A 19,229-nucleotide genomic window follows, 5' to 3' on the forward strand; every position below is an offset into this window, starting at 1 on the left:
ATATCACTCCACAGTAAAGGGAATAAGTGCTCCTTAAAGAAATGGGCCAATTCCAGGTCTGGGGCAAAAAAATTAAGGTGAACCTGTTATATATTGTGTGCCAGACAGCAAGGAAGCACTCAGAGAATTATAAGGATGTGTTTTTTTAAAAAAGGAGCCAGTTTAAAGGAGCTTTCATTAGCCAGATCTAAGCTTAAAAAGAAAAAAAGGTAAAGGATTATAACACATTAAATAATAACAATAATTGAAACCCCTAAGTTCATAGTAATTTTTTCTTTTTTTTTTAGACAGAGTCTCACTCCATCACCCAGGCTGGAGTGTGGTGCTTGATCTCGGCTCACCAAAACCTCCACTTCCTGGATTTAAGTGATTCTCCTGCCTCAGTCTCCCGAGTGGCTGGGAGTACAGGCATGTGACATGATGCCTGGCTAATTTTTTTTTTTTTTTGTATTTTTTTTAGTAGGAATGCAGTTTCACCATGTTGGCCAGGCTGATCTCGAACTCCTGACCTCAACTGATCCACCCACCTCAGCTTCCCAAAGGGCTGGATTACAGGTCTGTGAGCCACCACGCCTGGTCCATAGTCGTATTTTTTCAAAGCAGGGAGGTAAATGTCTTCTTTATAGAAGAATGACAACTAATAAATATAGAAGCAATGATGGAATTAGAAAAAACATTTCAGGCCGGGCGCGGTGGCTCAAGCCTGTAATCCCAGCACTTTGGAAGGCCGAGGTGGGCGGATCACAAGGTCAGCAGTTCGAGACCAACATGGCCAACATAGTGAAACCCTGCCTCTACTAAAAATACAAAAAATTAGCCAGGCATGGTGGCAGGCATCTGTATCTCAGTTACTTGGGAGACTGAGGCAGGAGAATCGCCTGAACCTGGGAGACAGAGGTTGCAGCGAGCTGAGATCACGCCATTGTACTCCAGCCAGGGCTGGAGACTCTGTCTCAAAAAAAAGAAAAAGAAAGACCATTTCAAAGGTGATTCATGCAAATATCATTAATGAATGCTAAAACCACTCAGTAACAAGTTTTGGGAATGGGGGGGGGGTCACATACTTTGAAATTGTTAGACCGCTAATTACTTACTAATAAATAGTAAAGAGGAAAATTATCTTTACAATTTGCCTTATTTTAGTGAGGTAGAGCTTCTTTTCATGTTTATTGGCTATTCAGGTATCCTCTGATGCTCATATTCTTTGCCTATTTTTCTTTTTTTTCTTCTTTCTTTTTTTTATTTTTGAGACAGAGACACAGTCTCACTCTGTTGCCCAGCCTGGAGTGTAGCAATACAATCTCAGCTCATGGGAACCTCTGCCTTCCTGGTTCAGATGGTTCAAGCGATTTCTGTGCCTCAGCCTCTCAAGTAGCTGGGATTACAGGTGTGCACCAACATACCCAGCTAATTTTTGTATTTTTAGTAGAGACAGGGTTTCACCGTGTTGACCAGGCTAGTCTCAAACTCCTGACCTCAGGTGATCTGCCTGCCTCAGCCACCCAAAATGCTGGGATTACAGGTGTCAGCCACCATGCCCAGCTCTTTGCCTATTTTTCTGTTGACTTGTTTATGCTTTACTAATTGAGTTGTATAAATTCTTCAAATACTTTGGACACTGTAATGCAAATATCTTTACTGAGTGTGTGACTTATATACAGGACATTTTGTATAACAAAACCTTTGATTTCGATATACTCAAATATCTGAATCTTTTTCTTTATTATTTGCATGTTTTAAGGCACATTTAATATATGCTTCCCTATTCTCAGTGTCATAAAGATAGCCTCCTATATTTTCTTCTGAACTGTGAATTTTATTTAGTTTATCTGAGGAGCTGAACAGTAAGTACGAAAACTGTTGGAAAACAATGTTAATTTTTGGTTCTAAGGGGGTTCCAGCTTTATGTGAAGTCTCCTTTCAATACCATAAATAATTAAGAGTTGCTATTTAAAACCATACATACAAAGTTATGGTTTCAGGATACTAAAAAATAAAAATAAAAAAGAGTAAGGCATATAATCTTACGTGAGTGAACAAAGCTTCCTTCCTTAACTCTTCAGAACTGTCATTTGGAGTCCAAGCTTCAGCAAACTGCAGGAAATCCCATTTTTCCTTATCACCTTCCTCAGCCTGAATTTTTTCCTTCCTACCATTCAGTGTGCTCCCTGTAACTTGAGCCTACAAAAGGAAAAAGTAAATGAATTTTTCAGCAGTTCACCTCACAACTGAAATTCACTAAGTAACTTGATTTTGCATTTAAATCATAAGCTACCCACTAAGAAAATCTCACTGTTCCAACATAGCATGGGCTTTATTAATATAATTATCTTTGTAAACCAAAAATAAAATTATAAGCCTCCCAACCAACTAAATGGATTCCTCCTCTCGGCAAAGAGCATTCTAAAGTAAACCTGAAACAGGCCAGGCGCAGTGGCTCACGCCTGTAATCCCAATACTTTGGGAGGCCGAGGGGGGCTGATCACCTGAGGTCAAGAATTTGAGACCAGCCTGCCCAACATGGTGAAATCCCATCTCTACTAAAAATAGAAAAATTAGTCGGGCATGGTGGCAGACACCTGTGATGCCAGCTCCTTGGGAGGGTAAGGCAGGAGAATCACTTGAACTCGGGAGGCGGAGGTTGCAGTAAGCTGAGATCCTGCTACCGCACTCCTGTGTGACAGAGTGAGACTCCATCTCAAAAAAGCTGACCAGCATTAACATTAAAATAGAGATCTTAAGACAGACAAAACAGATTCTTTGTAGCAATAAGACACCAACATGACAGATAGCAGGCCCTAAAACAAATGGAAACCTTTTACTCCCTAATATATTTCTTTTGTATGAAATGGCTCTGCAGAGCTCTCTCTTGTGGGGAAAATTTACATTCTGTAGAGAATCCCCTTTCCTTTCCAGGTCTTTATCCTGATCCCAGAGAGAATTAACTAAGGATTCTGGCACCTTTTAAAGTCTAATAAGAGGCCAGGAGTGGTGGCTCATGCCTGTAATCCCAGCACTTTGGGAGGCTGAGGTGGGCGGATCACAAGGTCAGGAGTTTGAGACCAGCTTGGTCAATATGGTGAAACCCCATTTCTACTAAAAATACAAAACTCAGCTGGGCATGGTGGTGGGCAACTGTAGTCCCAGCTGGTCAGGAGGCTGAGGCAGGAGAATTGTTTGAACCCGGGAAGCAGAGGTTGCAGTGAGCTGAGATCACGCTACTGCACTCCAGCCTAGGCGATAGAGTAAGACTCCATCTCTCAAAAAAAAAAAAAGTCTAATAAGAAATATTTACAATCTATTCTGTCTGAAGCCTGCTACCTGCATGCTTCATCTGCCTAAGAAGAACCTTGGTCTCCACAACTCCTTATCTTAACCCAGGTATTCCAAGTCTTCAGATAAACTCTTTCAATCAACTGCCAACCAGAAAATCTTTGAATCCACCTATGATCTGGAACCAATGCCTCCCTCCACCCCACCTTGCATAAAACCAAGCTGTAGCCCAACCACCTATGGCACAAGTTCTCAGAATCTCCTGGGGCTGTGTCATGAGCCACTGTCACTCATATTTGGCTCAGAGTAAATCTCTTAAAATATTTTACAGTTTGACTCTTCATTGACATCTAGTATGTTTTCTTTTGCTTATAACAGAATATCTGAAATTGTGTAATATATAAAGAAAATGAACTTATTTCTTATGGAAGCTGAGAAGTTAAGGTTGAGGGGCCACATCTGGTGAAGGCTTCTTGCTGGTGGGTACCTGCAGAGTTCTGAGACAGCACAGGCCATCTTATGGGGAGGGGGCTGAGTGGTGCTAGCTTAGGTCTCTCTTCCTCTTCCAATAAAGCCACCGGGCCCACTCTTATGATAACCCATTAATCCCTCAATCCATGAATGGATTAATCCATTCATGAGGGCAGAGTCCTCATGACCCAATCACCTTTTTTTCTTTTTTTTAGAAGAGGGTGGGAAAGAAGGCCAATCACCTCTTAATGGCCTACCTCTCAATACTGCCACAGTGGGGATTAAGTTTCAAAGTAAATTTTAGAGGGAATGAACATTCAAACCATAGCAATAATTATCCAAAATTATAATCCATTACCCAGTCAATGGTTCCATGCTTAATGAGAAAAAGTCTAACTTGAGAAGTTATACTATTCACTTTCTTCATAAAAACTTTTATTCTAATATTTATATGCTTTGAAACTTAACCAACATATGATTGGCCATTTTGAATATCTATATTCAGTGCTTTAAAAACACTTAATTGAAAAACAGTGCTATGGGCTGAATGCTTGTATCCCCCCCAAATTCAGATGTTAAAATCCTAACTCCCAATGTTGGTGGTGTTCAGATGTGGGGCTTTTGGGAGGTGATTAGGTCATGAAGGTGGAGCCCTCATGAATGGGCTTAGTCCCCTATAAAAGAGACCCCAAAGAGCTTTCTTGACCTCTTTCCACAATGGGAAAGCAGTAGTCAGCAACTTGGAAGAGGGCCCTCACCAGAACTCAACCATACTGGCATCCTAATCTCAGACTTCTAGCCTCCAGAAGTGTGAGAAATAAATTTCTATTATTTATAAACTACCCAATCTATGGTACTTTGTTATGGCTGCCCAAACAAACTAACCCAGAAATCATCTAATCCTTTTTTTTTTTTTGAGACACAGTCTTGCCCAGGCTGGAGTGCAATGGCGCGACATTATGTTTCCTTGCTAGCCAACCCCATCATTGTCCCTCTAATGTAGTAGAAGGGCTTAGAAGATAACAGGAATATGTGGAAATTCATGCCTCTCTTATTACAGAGGAGAGCAGGCAAGGTACTACTATTGAAGCCTTTTCTTAACTTGGTCTCTATTATTATCATCATCTTGATGTACTTAAGTATCCTTTGCCTGAAAACACTAAAACTCAGCCTCTTAACTCAGTTGGCTATGGTTAATAATAAGTAAGCTGCTAACTTGATTTAAATTCAAGCTTTACCTTGCGATTCAACATTCCCCACATAAGGGTGTCTAGAGTTCCATTTGCAATAAGGTAGTGAATATTCACAGAACTGCACTGGCCAATTCTGTGAGCTCGGTCTTCTGCTTGTTTTATATGTCCAGGGTCCCAATACAACTCAGCAAATACAACATGACTTGCCGCAGTAAATGTTAATCCCTAAGTGAAATAAAGCAAATAAATTGAGATGCAAATAAATTAAGAATGTAACATACAGCCATATATAATAAAGTCTTTCTGAACATGTGAAATGGAGAACACTGAAGGACTTGAAAACAAATTAGTTGTTTATTTTAGGCCAAATTAAGATTTAATTCATGAAAGGCAAATGAAGAATGTTTAATGCAACACAGCATAGCTAGGTGAACTACAGAAAACACATTTGAAAGGTATTTCAAAATTTCAAAAGTCAGTTTGATGGAAGTATATAAACTAAATCACTTTATTCTCTGATGATGAATGGATTCACATTATCACTGGAAAATCTAATAAAATACTTTATAAATGAGAATACAATTTCCAACATATGGTATCTATAGCAACTAGGCAGACAGCATTTACATCCTCTTCATTTAATTCACACTGTCATGTTATAAAGCAAGAAAAAAATGTCTCTGGTTATACCATTTTCTTCCTGTGATATTTCTCATGTTATATTCCAAAGAGCTGAAATTTACTGCCTATGTCTCAATATATACAATGCAATTGCATTTTCTGTACAACTGCATTTTCATGAATTTCAAATAGTGTGACATAAAAACATTAAGTCTTGCTTTATAATCAATATATGAAATAATGCAAAACCATCAAACTAAAAAATGTGTCAAACTAAACAATGTGTCAAAAAATGCATGACTTTAATGTTGGTAGGCTGAATGAAATGTGAACCATGCTTATGCTATAGCCATATAGCAGTAAAATGACATTAGGTGGTAAACAGAAATATCTGTCATTTTTTCAGAGTATTATTTAATCAATGCTGTTTGTTGTTCACACGCACCAAACTCCTGTGAGTGACTTTTGTGACTGCTATTATTTTGATATGTTGTTTTCACTTAAAATATTTTCATGTCACATAACAAAATCATGCTAGCATTAATTAAATGGTGGTACTAGTTCTCAAGATGAAAAACTTACTGAAAATCAGTCTCTGAAAAAGAAGTTAGAGGTAATAAAAATACAGAGACACATATTAAACTATGCTGCTATTTAGGACTGAAAATGCCACAGAATATTAGAAATAATGCAGAAACAATAAAAAGTAGTTTTTAAAGAGAGACATCTTTAATTTTATAAAAAGCATCATTTGACTATACAAGCATAAAGGGAAAATATGCTGGCAAGATCAATACCACTCTAAGCAGCTGCTAAACTATAATGTAAGATTCACAGTACCAAGAACAAAGACCTTTCTACTTTCCTTTATTCCTATGGAGATATCAGTCCTAAAGTATATGAGTCTTGATTTATATAAGGTCTTCAGAAACAGCTTTGAATAAAATGTAAGTGCCCCATACATTATTAATTTCAAAAGGTCCTAGACTCTCCCGTCTGGCTTTCTCCTACTTAGCACCTCCCTAGCTCTAAGTACTTCATTTCTAATTCTAAGCCCTTTTTGATGATATTCTCTATGGTTGGAATAGTCTAACAGATAAATAACTCCGATTATTGGAAGGTTAACTGAACGTGAGGGAAGCATTGAGACAACCGTCCTTTTGGTTAGAACTCCCAGTGAATTGTGGAACTGCTTCATCCTCATAAAAGTTTCTCTCTGTATACAATTTTATATATTTTAATTAGCTGGGTAAAAGCAGATCTTTGGCATGTATCAGCTTGGTTGAACAGCAGTATGCTCAATTACTTTTCCCTATGTTAAATATCCTAGCTTAGACATTTACAACAAAATATTTTAGAATGTTAGCAGAAAAACAGTCCAGAAGATCCCCTCTTATCTACTGTGGCAGAGACTGCCATTACTTTCCCTAATATCTATCCTTCTCTTATTCCTTTGTAACATAACACCCAATTTTTTAGCAGAGCTACATGGAAAAAAGGATACTCTTCCCAGCTTCCCTTGAAATTAGGTGTGGTTGTGGGACTAACTACAAGACAGTGAGATGCAGTGTGCTTTTCTTCAGGCAGCTGCTTGAACTGCAGATATGATGAAGCTCTAGCAGCCCTTTTAGATAAGAGATACTTGCTAAGAGTGGTAAAGCAGAAAGCGAGAAGGGGTGTAGGTCCTAAGGACTTTGTGCAAACATCATGCTAGGCCTGGACTGTCTACATAAGAGAATTAAACTTTGTGTATTTAAGTCAGTCTTAATCTGAATTTCTGTTTACTTGCCTTCAAACCTAATCAAGTAAGTGAGGGGTTGGATATGAGACAGGTATGAGAAAAGCCTATACAAATTCAAAGGAAGGAAAAAAGGTCACGCAAAATGATTACAGTCAAATTAACTATACACTTCTTACTCTTCTTTGAAAGTATATTCTTTCAAAGACATACTTTCCTTGAAAATTTAGGAGATCTGTGTCAAAGATGTCAAGGCCTCTTTCTATTATACTTTCTGGAACTCTCTGAAGAAGAATTAATATTTATTATACAAGGCATCAAGATAGAAAATTATAAGTTTATAAACCAAAGTTATAGTGAATGGCCTTTTTTCTTATTTCAATGACATTTCATTGAAAATTTCTTACCTGGCCAGCAGCTTGAATGCTTAGGATAGCCACACGAGTGTCAGGATCCTTTTGAAACTGATTAACCAGATGTATTCTTTCTGAAGATGAAACACCTCCATCTATCCTAATGTAACGAGTCTAGCATCAACAAGGGAAACGGCAAAATTAGGACAAACCCCTATGTACCCATCTCATTTTATATATTTTACAGCTTATTTTTACGGTCACATAACAAAATGGAACTTGGTTAAGATGACAGATTGGTAAATGTTATACAAGAAGAATCTTACCAAGTTTTTTAATAGCTTCTTATAACAATTTCTTATTTTTTTAATCTTTTAAGCTACTTGAGGGTAGAGTCTATGTCTAATTCATCTTTATCCCATCAATGCCAAGGGCAATGCCTTGTATATAGCGGAAGCTCCACATATCTTTTATGAATTAAGCTAATGCTGTCTTCAGTAAAATTCTACGTAAATTGACATGCAACTTTAAACCATGGATCAGACTAACTCTAAAGTTTTAAGATCACTAATTCTAAAGTGAAAATAAAGCCAGACGTGAGAAAAGAGAAAGATGATTCTGCCCACAAATTATGGATTCATGAAGAGTAGTACATTTATTTCTGAAATATCTCAAATATTAACTGGGAAAATAGAGCTTTATTTATTTTTTTATTTTTTTGAGACGGAGTCTTGCTCTGTCGCCCAGGCTGGAGTATAGTGGCGCGATCTCTGCTCACTGCAAGCTCCACCTCCCGGGTTCACACCATTCTCCTGCCTCAGCCTCCGGAGCAGCTGGGATTACAGGCGCCTGCCACCATGCGTGTCTAATTTTTTGTATTTTTAGTAGAGACGGGGTTTCACAGTGTTAGCCAGGATGGTCTCCATCTCCTGACCTCGTGATCCGCCCGCCTCGTTGTGCCCAGCCAGAAAACAGAGCTTTTAATCTATCGTTTGAATTCTGGTTTTACACATTATTAAACTTAAAAGAAATATGTGATACGGTCATCTCCAGTGAGGTGGGGCACTGATGCAACCACACACATTTTTAAAAAGCAGGGAAACAGGCCGGGCGCGGTGGCTCACGCCTGTAATCCCAGCATTTTGGGAGGCCGAGGCGGGCGGATCACAAGGTCAGGAGATCGAGACCACGGTGAAACCCCGTCTCTACTAAAAATACAAGGAAAAAAAAAAAAATTAGCCCGGCGCGGTGGCGGGCGCCTGTAGTCCCAGCTACTCAGGAGGCTGAGGCAGGAGAATGGCGTAAACCCGGGAGGCGGAGCTTGCAGTGAGCCGAGATCGAGCCACTGCACTCCAGCCTGGGCGACAGAGCGAGACTCCGCCTCAAAAAAAAAAAAAAAAAAAGTAGGGAAACGTTAAGTGTTAAACTGAACATTGCTGTCTTTAATAATGATTTGAGTTGAGAAAAGGGGGTTATCACTATGTGTTAGAATAGCTAAAAAGAAGTCATTATCCAACTTCTAAAAATAGTCCTAAATTTCAAAAAACCTTATTCATATATGTACTGCTATAGAAAATATAGCCTTAAATAGTTGGAACATATGAATATTCACTTTTATAAGGGAATATCCAAGTTAATTATTAAAGAGAATGTCCCGTATTAATGTTCTGTCCTCAAAGAGCAAGTATACGTTGACCAATGAACCATTTAATAGCCATTAAGGAAGATTATAAAATCCTCTGAGGGTCTTTCTAAAGAAAATACATTGTCAGGGTAGGGAGAGTTGGGGAAAAATTCACCTCCAACCCCATAAATATCTTTTTTTCTTTTTGAGAAGAAGTTTCGCTCTTATTGCCAAGGCTGGAGTGCAGTGGCGGGATTTCAGCTCACTGCAACCTCTGCCTCCTCCTAGGTTCAAGCGATTCTCCTGCCTCAGTCTCCCGAGTAGCTGCGATTACAGGCATGTGCCACCACGCCCGGCTAATTCTGTATTTTTAGTAGAGACGGGGTTTCTCCATGTTGGTCAGGCTGTTCTGGAACTCCCGACCTCAGGTGATCCGTTCCCCTCGGCCTCCCAAAGTGCTGGGATTACAGGTGTGAGCCACCGCACCTGGCCTATATCTACATTTTTAACTCTTAGTAAAGCTAAATGGGATTCTAAACATATCAGTAAAATGGATGTAAGAAAAAAAGACTACCATACTTCGAATCGATCCCAGTAGTTTTAAGGTATAATGGAATTAGAATAAGAAAAATATTAGGAATCTAATTTCTTGCCCAATCATTTAAAAAATATTAAGGTTAATTAACTCTTAGAGGGTGTTTTTCAGAAACTATATAATCAGTGAGAAAGTACCTTTTAATGTACAGCACTTTATTATAACTCTTCCTATGGAGGAAATACTAGAAGTATTTCTTTGGTAATATTAGTGAACATATTAACTAATGTTTAAACAATGTATGCTAAGTTTTTATCTTTGATAGAAACAAAGGAAGATGTTGCCACTCACTGGTGGACTACTGGAAATCAAGGTAGACCTAAGAAGATGCAGTAAAGCCACATGGCTTGATGGAGCTAACCTGATAAATTACTTAGGCCATATGTTTCAAATACATCTACACTAAATTTTAGTAATCATTTTCCATACACTGCCTGGAAGTTTAAATGGTATGACTGCAGTTGGGTACTAACATTGGCCAAATTCATTCTTTCTTTCCTCTCTATGTCACCCACATTCAAAGGCCACCATGCAGGTAAATAGAAAGTCTAACGTTTAACCACCTACGCCACTCTAAAATGGTATATCCAGGAACAAAAATGAAATTCACATTATAGCCTATCATGGCAGCATATTTTTAATCAATCCAGATAATTTGGTCAGTGGAAAATTATGAGATCAGTTAAGAAAAGAGAAAATTTAATAGTATATCACATATAATACTAATATAATTTTCAAGAAAAATGTGTAATAATTTATATACCATCATCTAAAGAAGACAAAAAACTCCTCAATTATGAGACTACAACTGAAGTTTAGTATAGTAAAAATATGCATTCTAAAAAGTATTTAATTAAAAAATAGCAACATACCTTATTTTCGATGACTGCTTCTGTGCAAGCTTGGAGCATGCTTAAATGGTGAGCAAAAACCAGAAATTTAAGTGAATCATTCTGAAGCATCATCTTAATATAATCCTTTACAGCACCTGCCTAAATATTAAAAGGTAAACCTTATTAGTGTCATAAAAGTGATTATTTAAAATTTGTCACTTTTAATAAAGCGGCTTGAAAATCAGTAAATATGAACTTTTAGCTGCACTGTTCTTTAGGTAGCCTAAGGAAGTAGAAGCCCACATATAAGGAAAATGTTGAAGAAGAGGGACAAGAAGGGAAAAACCTGAGCAGTTAAACGAGAAGAAGACAAGAATTAGAAGAATTAAAAAACAACACAACAATGGGTTTCAACGGAAAGGAGGTAGTCAAGTAGGCTATGATCAAGGAGTTGGCAGTTTTGTTTAGAAGGTGATTTTCAAAAAAGTTTACATATAAGACTAAGTAGGACAGAGTTAAGGAGAAAATAGAGAGCAAAAAAATCAGATGAAGAGCACTTTTTTTTTTTTAAAGGGAAGACTGAAAAGAGTAAGGTTTAAGGAAAGTTGTTTTGTTTTTGTTTTTGTTTTTTACTTAAGAAACTTAGGTAGACTTACAAATAGGCAGTTCAAGGAGCACACAGATTAAGATAAATGGAAATGAGGTCATTTAGCGTATCTCTGGGATGGAGAAGGTTCCAGAAGAGGCTGGAGTGATGGGATGAAGACAACAGTAGTGAGGTCTGAGAGAACAGGGGGACATATAGAACAATTGTGAGGTAGAAGGAAGAAAATTTAAAAAGTTCAGATTAATAGGTAACTTGAGGCCAAGTTACTTAGTAAGAGTGAAAAATTAATTTGGTATGAAATAAATAGGAATTAAAGAGGATCGCATGAATTAAGTTTAAAATATGAATATATGTATCTTTTAACTTTAAAAAATCTGGTTATTTACAACTTTTGGAAAAAGATACCAGGCTGACCACATTTAACTTCTGCTCCATCTCAATGCTATGTTTAAAAGATATCTAAGTGTAGAGGGACAAAGAGAACTGGAGAAAAGTCAATAGCAACAAAACTTTGGAAGCTAAGAAGTACATAATGACTGACAACTGATTAACCAATCTCACAGATCCTAAACTGGCTATGGAAACTGGAGAAGCACTTGATTTATGCTGCAGTCATCTAAAAAGGTTCAGAAAATGACACCTCTGGAATGGGGACAGGTGTGGCTAGAAGGACCTGCTGAAATAATGTTTAAGTAGTTGATTATGTACAATACTGCTATTTACCTTCTCTCTACCTATGCCATACAATAAGTAACTACTATAACCATTGTGGTAGAAAACTACAGACTTATTCTCTGGAGTGGATAAAATAGAGGGTATTTGGATGGAGGAATCCTATATTGATGATAAGTATATCCTACAAAATTCATGGGGATTACATGAAAGTTACAAAATAAATGCTGAGATCTGCCCCTCTCTCCCAGCCTTCTTACCCCTATACTTCCCAAAACAGAAACAGGCTTATGTCCTTCAGGCAAGAGGGCAGAATCATATAAAGTGATTCTTTTCTAAGGAATCTGACCAGCCAAGAGAAAAAACTAAAGATACTGCTTTCAGGGGTTTCCCAAGGAGACATCCCATTCAGAACACCCTTTATTGAAGGCCATAGTCTATAAATCATATACATGTGCAGAGCTTCTAGTCAGTGGTTAGTGTCTTTCTTGTAAATATAAGCAACCAACCAAAGATCAATAGATATTTGTAGAAAGCAACATGTATGAACAGATCAAATATACAGAGCTAAGAAAACTGGAAGAGATTGCATTTATAAAACAAGACCATTTTCCAGAAAAAAAAAAAGAGAGAGAGAGATATAAAGAGGAGAAAAAAGTACTCTCAGAAATGAAAAATATAATAGCAGAAATGGATAATTCATTGGTTACTAAGCTAAGGAAATCTCCCAGAAAGTGGACAGAAAATATATAGGCCAGGCATGGTGGCTCACGCCTGTAATCCCAGCACTTTGGGAGGCCGAGGCGGGCGGATCACTCGAGGTCAGGAGTTCAAGACCAGCCTGGCCAACATGGTGAAACCCCATCTCTACCAAAAATACAAAAATTAGCCAGGCGTGTTGGCACGCGCCTGTAATCCCAGCTACTCGGGAGGCCAAGGCAGGAGAATCGCTTGAACCTGGGAGGTGGAGGTTGCAGTGAGCCGAGATTACGTCACTGCTCTCCAGCCTGGGCAACAGAATGAGACTCTGTCTCAAAAAAAAAAAAAAAAAAAAGAAATATAAAATATAAAATAATTAGGGGATCAGGTCATGAGGGCAATGTATGAAAATATAGGCATAATAAAAGTCTCAGAAAACAAACAGAGAAAAAAACCAACAAAAATAATCAAAGAAATAAAGTTCTACATAACTGAAGGGCATGAGTTTCCAAAATGAAAAATGGAAAAGACCCCCTTCGTGTCTTTCACAATGAATGAAAACACACCCAGAACGAGGCTCATTATCAAGAAATTTTAGAACACTGGGACACAGAAATGATTCTATAAGCTTCCAGAAAGGGAAGAAAAGATTTCATAGAATCAAAATAGAGTAACAATTCTGAATTGTATTGGATTTCTCAATACCAATACCAGAAATGAGAGAAAATGATTTCCCTAAATTTTATATCCAGCTAATTAAAAATCAGATAGAATAATAATATTTTCAAATACGCAAGGAATGCAAATAATTTGCTTCCAATATACCATTTCTTGGGAGGCTACTGGAGAAAATCCTCCAACAAAACAAGGAAGTAAACAAAGAAAGAAAATAATATAAAGGAAAGAGGTGAAAATCTCTAGGATGAGAGCTCTGCAGCAGGCCTAAAGAGTAACAGTTCAGACTGGAGCTAATCAGAAGGAACCAGGGGAAATTTCTTTAAGAAGATGAGATTAATACAATGCTGAATGTTTAAAGATAATGGGAGGAGGTTAAATAACTAGGGGAAACTTTGAGGATGAATTAGTGACAACTACACAGAAAACTAATAAAAGAAGAAAATAAAAACGTTTATAATTATTAATGCCAAAGAAAATAAAATGAATTGTGGAAGAAAACATATCCATAGCATATATTTCACCTGTAAATGTTGTAAATATGGTTCTAATAATAAACATGGTGCATACTGATCAAGCCAAAATTGGTAATAAGTTGCTATAAAATCAGTAAAACTATGATTATCACTTTCATGGAAGGATGGAAAAAACAGAAAGGGCTAAAATTTTATCTTCCGTATTAAGAAGGCAACTGATGACAGCTAAAATTACAAAGCAAATAGTAATACAAACCAAGCAGCAATGTAAGTATGGTGTTGAGGGATTTGAAGTAAATACTAAAAAAAAAAAAAAAAATCAGCTGAAAGAAAAGAAGGTTGTTGCCTTTGGGAAATAAGGTTAGAGGACTGTTATTTTTTGGATCTCTGGTCATTAAACTATGATACTATGTAGGTTTGGTAATAAAAAATTATAAAGAAGGCATTTCGAAACTGAAAAATACCTACTTAAAATTCATATATATGACTATAAAGTCACATGACAGATTCTGCAAATGACATTTTGCATGTCTAAGTTTTCTAAACCACAGAAATTCATCATACAATGAGAGAAGGGGCTGTTAAGAACTTTAGCCTTGGATTTCAGTGCCTTGGAAAGTGGAAATGAAGTACTGTCAAAACAAGGAGCTATAAATTCCGGATATGTTGTCATGGCAACTGAACCATTTTAATAAAGTGCATGTTTGCCTAAAGAGCTATATTTACTGTGATAAGCCTTTCAAAATGTACATGTCAAGATGGAGTACTTTAGGTACATTCATTACTATCCAGTCCAGATTTACAAACTATATAATTGCTAAACCTCTAGTCTCAGATGGATTCCCCCTCCTCTTCCCAAGTAAGCAATTTTTGTTAGAGTCTCCTCCACTGATATCACCTGCTTCCATCATGACCAGAGATGCTGATGCCAAAGTTCAAGCCCCCTTTTCCCACTCCTTTCCACTAGTGCTTCAAAAAGGTTTATGGTTCCTAACATTATTATAAAGCTCAATTACATAACTGGCTAAATAGGCTCTTAGGACTAACAAAGCAACTTAACCATCATTTGTGATACTGCTTTTTAGGAGAAAATGTGTTTAGTATAGCAAAACATCAAAAGTTACAAATGAACTTTTGGGATTCTCTTAGGTTCTTAAGCTGGGGATTACACAGATTTTCATTTTAAAATGTACTATGCATGCATTTTAACTATTTTGATTTTATCCTAATAAAAACTATCACTGCATTGTCAGATTTGAAATTATCTGAACAGGAATTTGCTTCCAAACGATCTTAAGCACATAGTATGTGGAATGGCAGGTTCTCATAATAATTAACGTCTTGGTTATGCCGGTTCAGGTTTCACAGAAGTTGCAGAAAATGCATGTGTTCAAAACTCTATTTTATTTTACTAGAATTGATCTGTTAGTAATGAGCCTGTTAGTCGAAGGTCTAATTTAAGTAATTAACTATACATTATATCTTATTTAAAAAAATGCAGGCCAGGTGCGGTTGCTCACGCCTGTAATCCCAGCACTTTGGGAGGCCGAGGTGGGAGGATCACCTGAGGTCTGGAGTTAGGGACCAGCCTGACCAACATGGAGAAACCCTGTCTCTACTGAAAATATAAAATTAGCCAGGCGTGATGGCGCATGCCTGTGGTCCAGCTACTCGGGAGGCTGAGGCGGGAGAACCGTTTGAGCCCGGGAGGTAGAGGTTGCGGTGACCTGAGATTGCACCATTGCACTCCAGCCTGAGCAACAAGAGCAAATCTCCATCTCAAAATAAATAAATAAATAAAATAAAATAAAATACAACAATAAATAGAATATTCATTTTTTTTTCAGTGAAGAAGTACACATCTTACTTTCTGAGGTAAAAGTAGTTAAAGAAAAATCTATATTGCACTGAAGAACTGATAAAAGTTATTTGATTTCAAATTGTTGGCTTTTAATCAAATAAAAAGAAAGAAAAAAAAGAAAGACAAAAACATCAAAACTGAACTATGACAAAGACTCTCCTTTGATCTAACTTTAGTTAGGCTCTCCTGAGCCCTCTGTGCAACTAAGCCTTCACCTTGGTCTTCTGTGTCCATCCTATCCTTGCCAGGCCTGCATAGCCCAGTCTTGTAAGAACCCTACTAAGTCATTTCAGTGAAAATCCCCCCACTCTTGATATTGGATCTAGTTCCTCATTCCGCACCTTTGGATGTATAAAGCCTTGGCCTGTCTTTAGCAAGAATCTCCTTCAGGTCTCCTCTTAGTAATTTTCCATTCATCAACTCTCTCAACCTACTTGCTGGCTATAAACCTCTACTTGTCCTTGTATTTGGAATTGAGCTCAACCTCTCTCGCCTATTGCAAAACAGTTGACCTCTATACTGCAATAGTCTTGAGTAGTCTTCCCTACTGTTTTAACAAGTCAGAATAATCTTTTCTTTAACAGCTATAACTTACAGCTAAGAGAGTGTGAGCACAAAGAAAGCTTCCCTTTAAGTCCTGAAGTCCTCAGAACCCAGTCAAATGACAGTTTTGTTCAGATATCGCATGACCTTTTAAACTCTTTTTTTTTAAAGCTCTTTTAATGTCTTCTTAGTCACAGGTGAATTGTGATTGGTCTAAGCAAATCTAGCATTTTCATTTCCCCTGCAAATGATTCTGACTAATATGACACCTAAGGAGTCTGCTGGGGGTTTCAAAAAAACATCCTCCCTGACAAAGGCACTCTTAGGAACACTTTTCCTTGCTTTAGACATTATGGGCTGCACTTCATATCTGATATCCTGGAATGCAGCAGTCATCTTGGGGCTATAATAGGAGCTGTTGAGGGCAAGCAGCGAACTGGGTCAGACAACAAAAGACAGAAGAACCTAGGTTCTCTCTCTTTTTTAAAAAATAGCTTCATTGTGATATAATTCCCATGCCATAAAATTCACTCTTTTAAGTGTACAATTCAATGGCTTTTAGTACATTTGCAGAATTGTGTATCATCACAACAATCACAACCTAACAATGTTAGGACCTTTTCATTACCCTAAAAAGAATTCCTTTACCTCTCAGCTGTCATACCCCAGCTCCCCATCATTTCAGCTCTAGGTGAACACTAATTAACTTTCTGTCTCTATGGATTTGACTCTGTTGGACATTCCATATAAATGGAATCATATATGTGTGTTCTGAGACAGCTTCTTTAACTTAGTGTAATGGTTTCCAATCCATGTTGTAGCATACATCAGCACTTCATTTATTTTTTAATGTCAAATAATATTCCACTGTATGAATATATATGCATTTTATTTATCCATTCATCAGTTGATATACTCTCTTATTTTTATTCATTTATCTACCTCACCTTATACTGTTCCTTAATAACTTATTTCTTTTGTGATAGTTGATTTACTTTCTATCCTTTAAAATAATCTTAAATAAGCAGAGGCAAGTACCAAAGTAAAAGAGAATATGCATTGTTTATTTACTCCTTGCCTAGCTTCTGCAGCTCACCACAAAAGGAAGGCTAGACATTGTCTTCCAGTATCCCTTCCCCCTTTGCCGATAGTTTTTAATTTAGAAACTTTTTCATCAGCCTGAAAAAACATTTTCAAATCTGTTAGTAAAGATTTTGAAATCTGGTAGGAGACAGCCTTCAGGAGAAGACTAGCAGTTTCCATACCATAATGTCAGGGCTTTGAACATTTTTACAGAGCCTCATGCCCAAATTTTCCCAAAGAAACAATAATTTCACTTCAAAAGATGGTTCCAGTGAACTATCAAAAGTATTATTTTCTTATCTCAAAGAATGTTTTACTTCCTTATAAATATATCTGCAAATACAAATCTAATACCTCTAATACATTTAATCTTTTGACACTGATAGAGTTCCACAAGAACAATTTAGCGGTAGATGTGGTATGCAATACCCGTGAAAAAGGTAATCTCCAATTCTAATATCTTTTTTTTTTTTTTTTTTTTTGGAGGCGGAGTCTTCACTCTGTCGGGCTGGAGTGCAGTGGCTGATCTCGCTCACTGTAAGCTCCGCCTCTCCGGGTCTCAAGGCTTATTCTTCCCACAGCTCTGGGTAGCTGGGACTATAGCGCCCGCCACCGCCACCGCTAATTTTTTGTGTTTTAGTAGAGACGGGTTTCACTGCACAGCCAGATGGCTGGATCTCCCTGACCTCGGGTGATCCGGGCCCACCTCGCCTCCCAAAGTGCAGGCATTACAGGCGTGAGCCACCGCGCCCGGCCCCAATTTAATATCTTAACCAACATAATTTTACAAAAAAACCCTGGGATCCTAAATCTTTCCGTAAGGTTTTCAGAACAAGTTATAATAAAGCAATCATTATCAATCAATCAATCAATCAATCAATCAACTTAGCAAGGATACATGAGACAGCATTCCTAAGAATGACATAATTCCATTTACCCAAAATTCACCCAAATTTTGACAAAGTAAAGCCAATACTATTATGAACTTTAAGAAAGTTATTTTCGTGGAAGTTTGATCATAAAAGTCATTGATCAAAACAGCTAATCTAGGCCTGACACAGCGACACATGGCTGTAATCCCAGCACTTTGGGAGGCTGGGGCAGGAGGACTGCTCAAGCCCAGGAGTTTGAGACCAGCCTGGGCAACATAGTGGGAGCCTGTATCTACAAAAATTTTAAAAATTAGCCGGGTGTGGTGGCATGTGCCTGTCTGTACTCCCAGCTACTTGGGAGGCTGGGGCAGAAGGACTGCTTGAGCCTGGGAGGTTGAGGCTGCAGTGAGCTGTGACTGTGCCACTGCACTTCAGCCTGGGTGACAGAGTGAGGCCCTGTCTCAAACAAACAAAACAGCTAATCTAATTCTTTTAAAACTGAATTCAATTATTAAAAACATTCTTGATTTATTTCTAAACTCCATCCACTAGTCATGGCAATAAGTACAGAATAAACCTTATTTGGTGAGGTTTATTTATTTATTTGTTCATGAATAAACCTTATTTGGGTGTTAAAAATCAAAACACACAGAATGTACAGACTTTAAAGTCTGCATCTTTTCCATGCCTATTCAGGGATGTTGAAAAATCTCTAATAGGGAGCCAGGCATGATGGCTCATGCCTGTAGTCCCAGCTAGTCATTAGGCTGTGGTGGGAGGACAGCTTGAGCCTGGAAGTTAGAGGATGCAGTGAGCCACGATCACACCACTGCACTGCAGCCTGGACAACAGAGCAAGACTCTGACCCTTAAAAAAATCACTAATAGAAAAATAGGTAACACATTAATCCAGGGTCATTAACAAATATTATGTCTATTTAGCTATCCTTGTAGAATGATGGCTAAGCACATGGACTCTGGAGCCAGACAGTCTGGGTTTGAATACTAGCTCCATCATTTACAATGTGAGAGACATTGAGA

The 19,229-nt window shown here is 37.7% G+C and overlaps 1 protein-coding gene across 11 annotated transcripts in view; it reads right to left on the reverse strand.

Annotated features, from left to right (window-relative positions):
* ZRANB3 (zinc finger RANBP2-type containing 3) overlaps positions 1–19,229 on the reverse strand; it is a 308,526-nt gene that overhangs the window by 59,954 nt on the left and 229,343 nt on the right. For all 11 annotated transcript variants that reach the window (XM_031651750.1, XM_031651757.1, XM_031651752.1 and 8 more), the window contains 4 exons: positions 10,741–10,860; positions 7,704–7,823; positions 4,983–5,162; positions 2,029–2,181 (listed from right to left, as the gene is read on the reverse strand). In XM_031651750.1, the coding sequence (XP_031507610.1) occupies positions 2,029–2,181; positions 4,983–5,162; positions 7,704–7,823; positions 10,741–10,860 (573 nt within the window). The remainder of the gene's footprint in view (positions 1–2,028; positions 2,182–4,982; positions 5,163–7,703; positions 7,824–10,740; positions 10,861–19,229) is intronic.

This window comes from Papio anubis, chromosome 10, assembly GCF_008728515.1.
Source record: "Papio anubis isolate 15944 chromosome 10, Panubis1.0, whole genome shotgun sequence".
Lineage (NCBI taxonomy): Eukaryota > Metazoa > Chordata > Mammalia > Primates > Cercopithecidae > Papio > Papio anubis.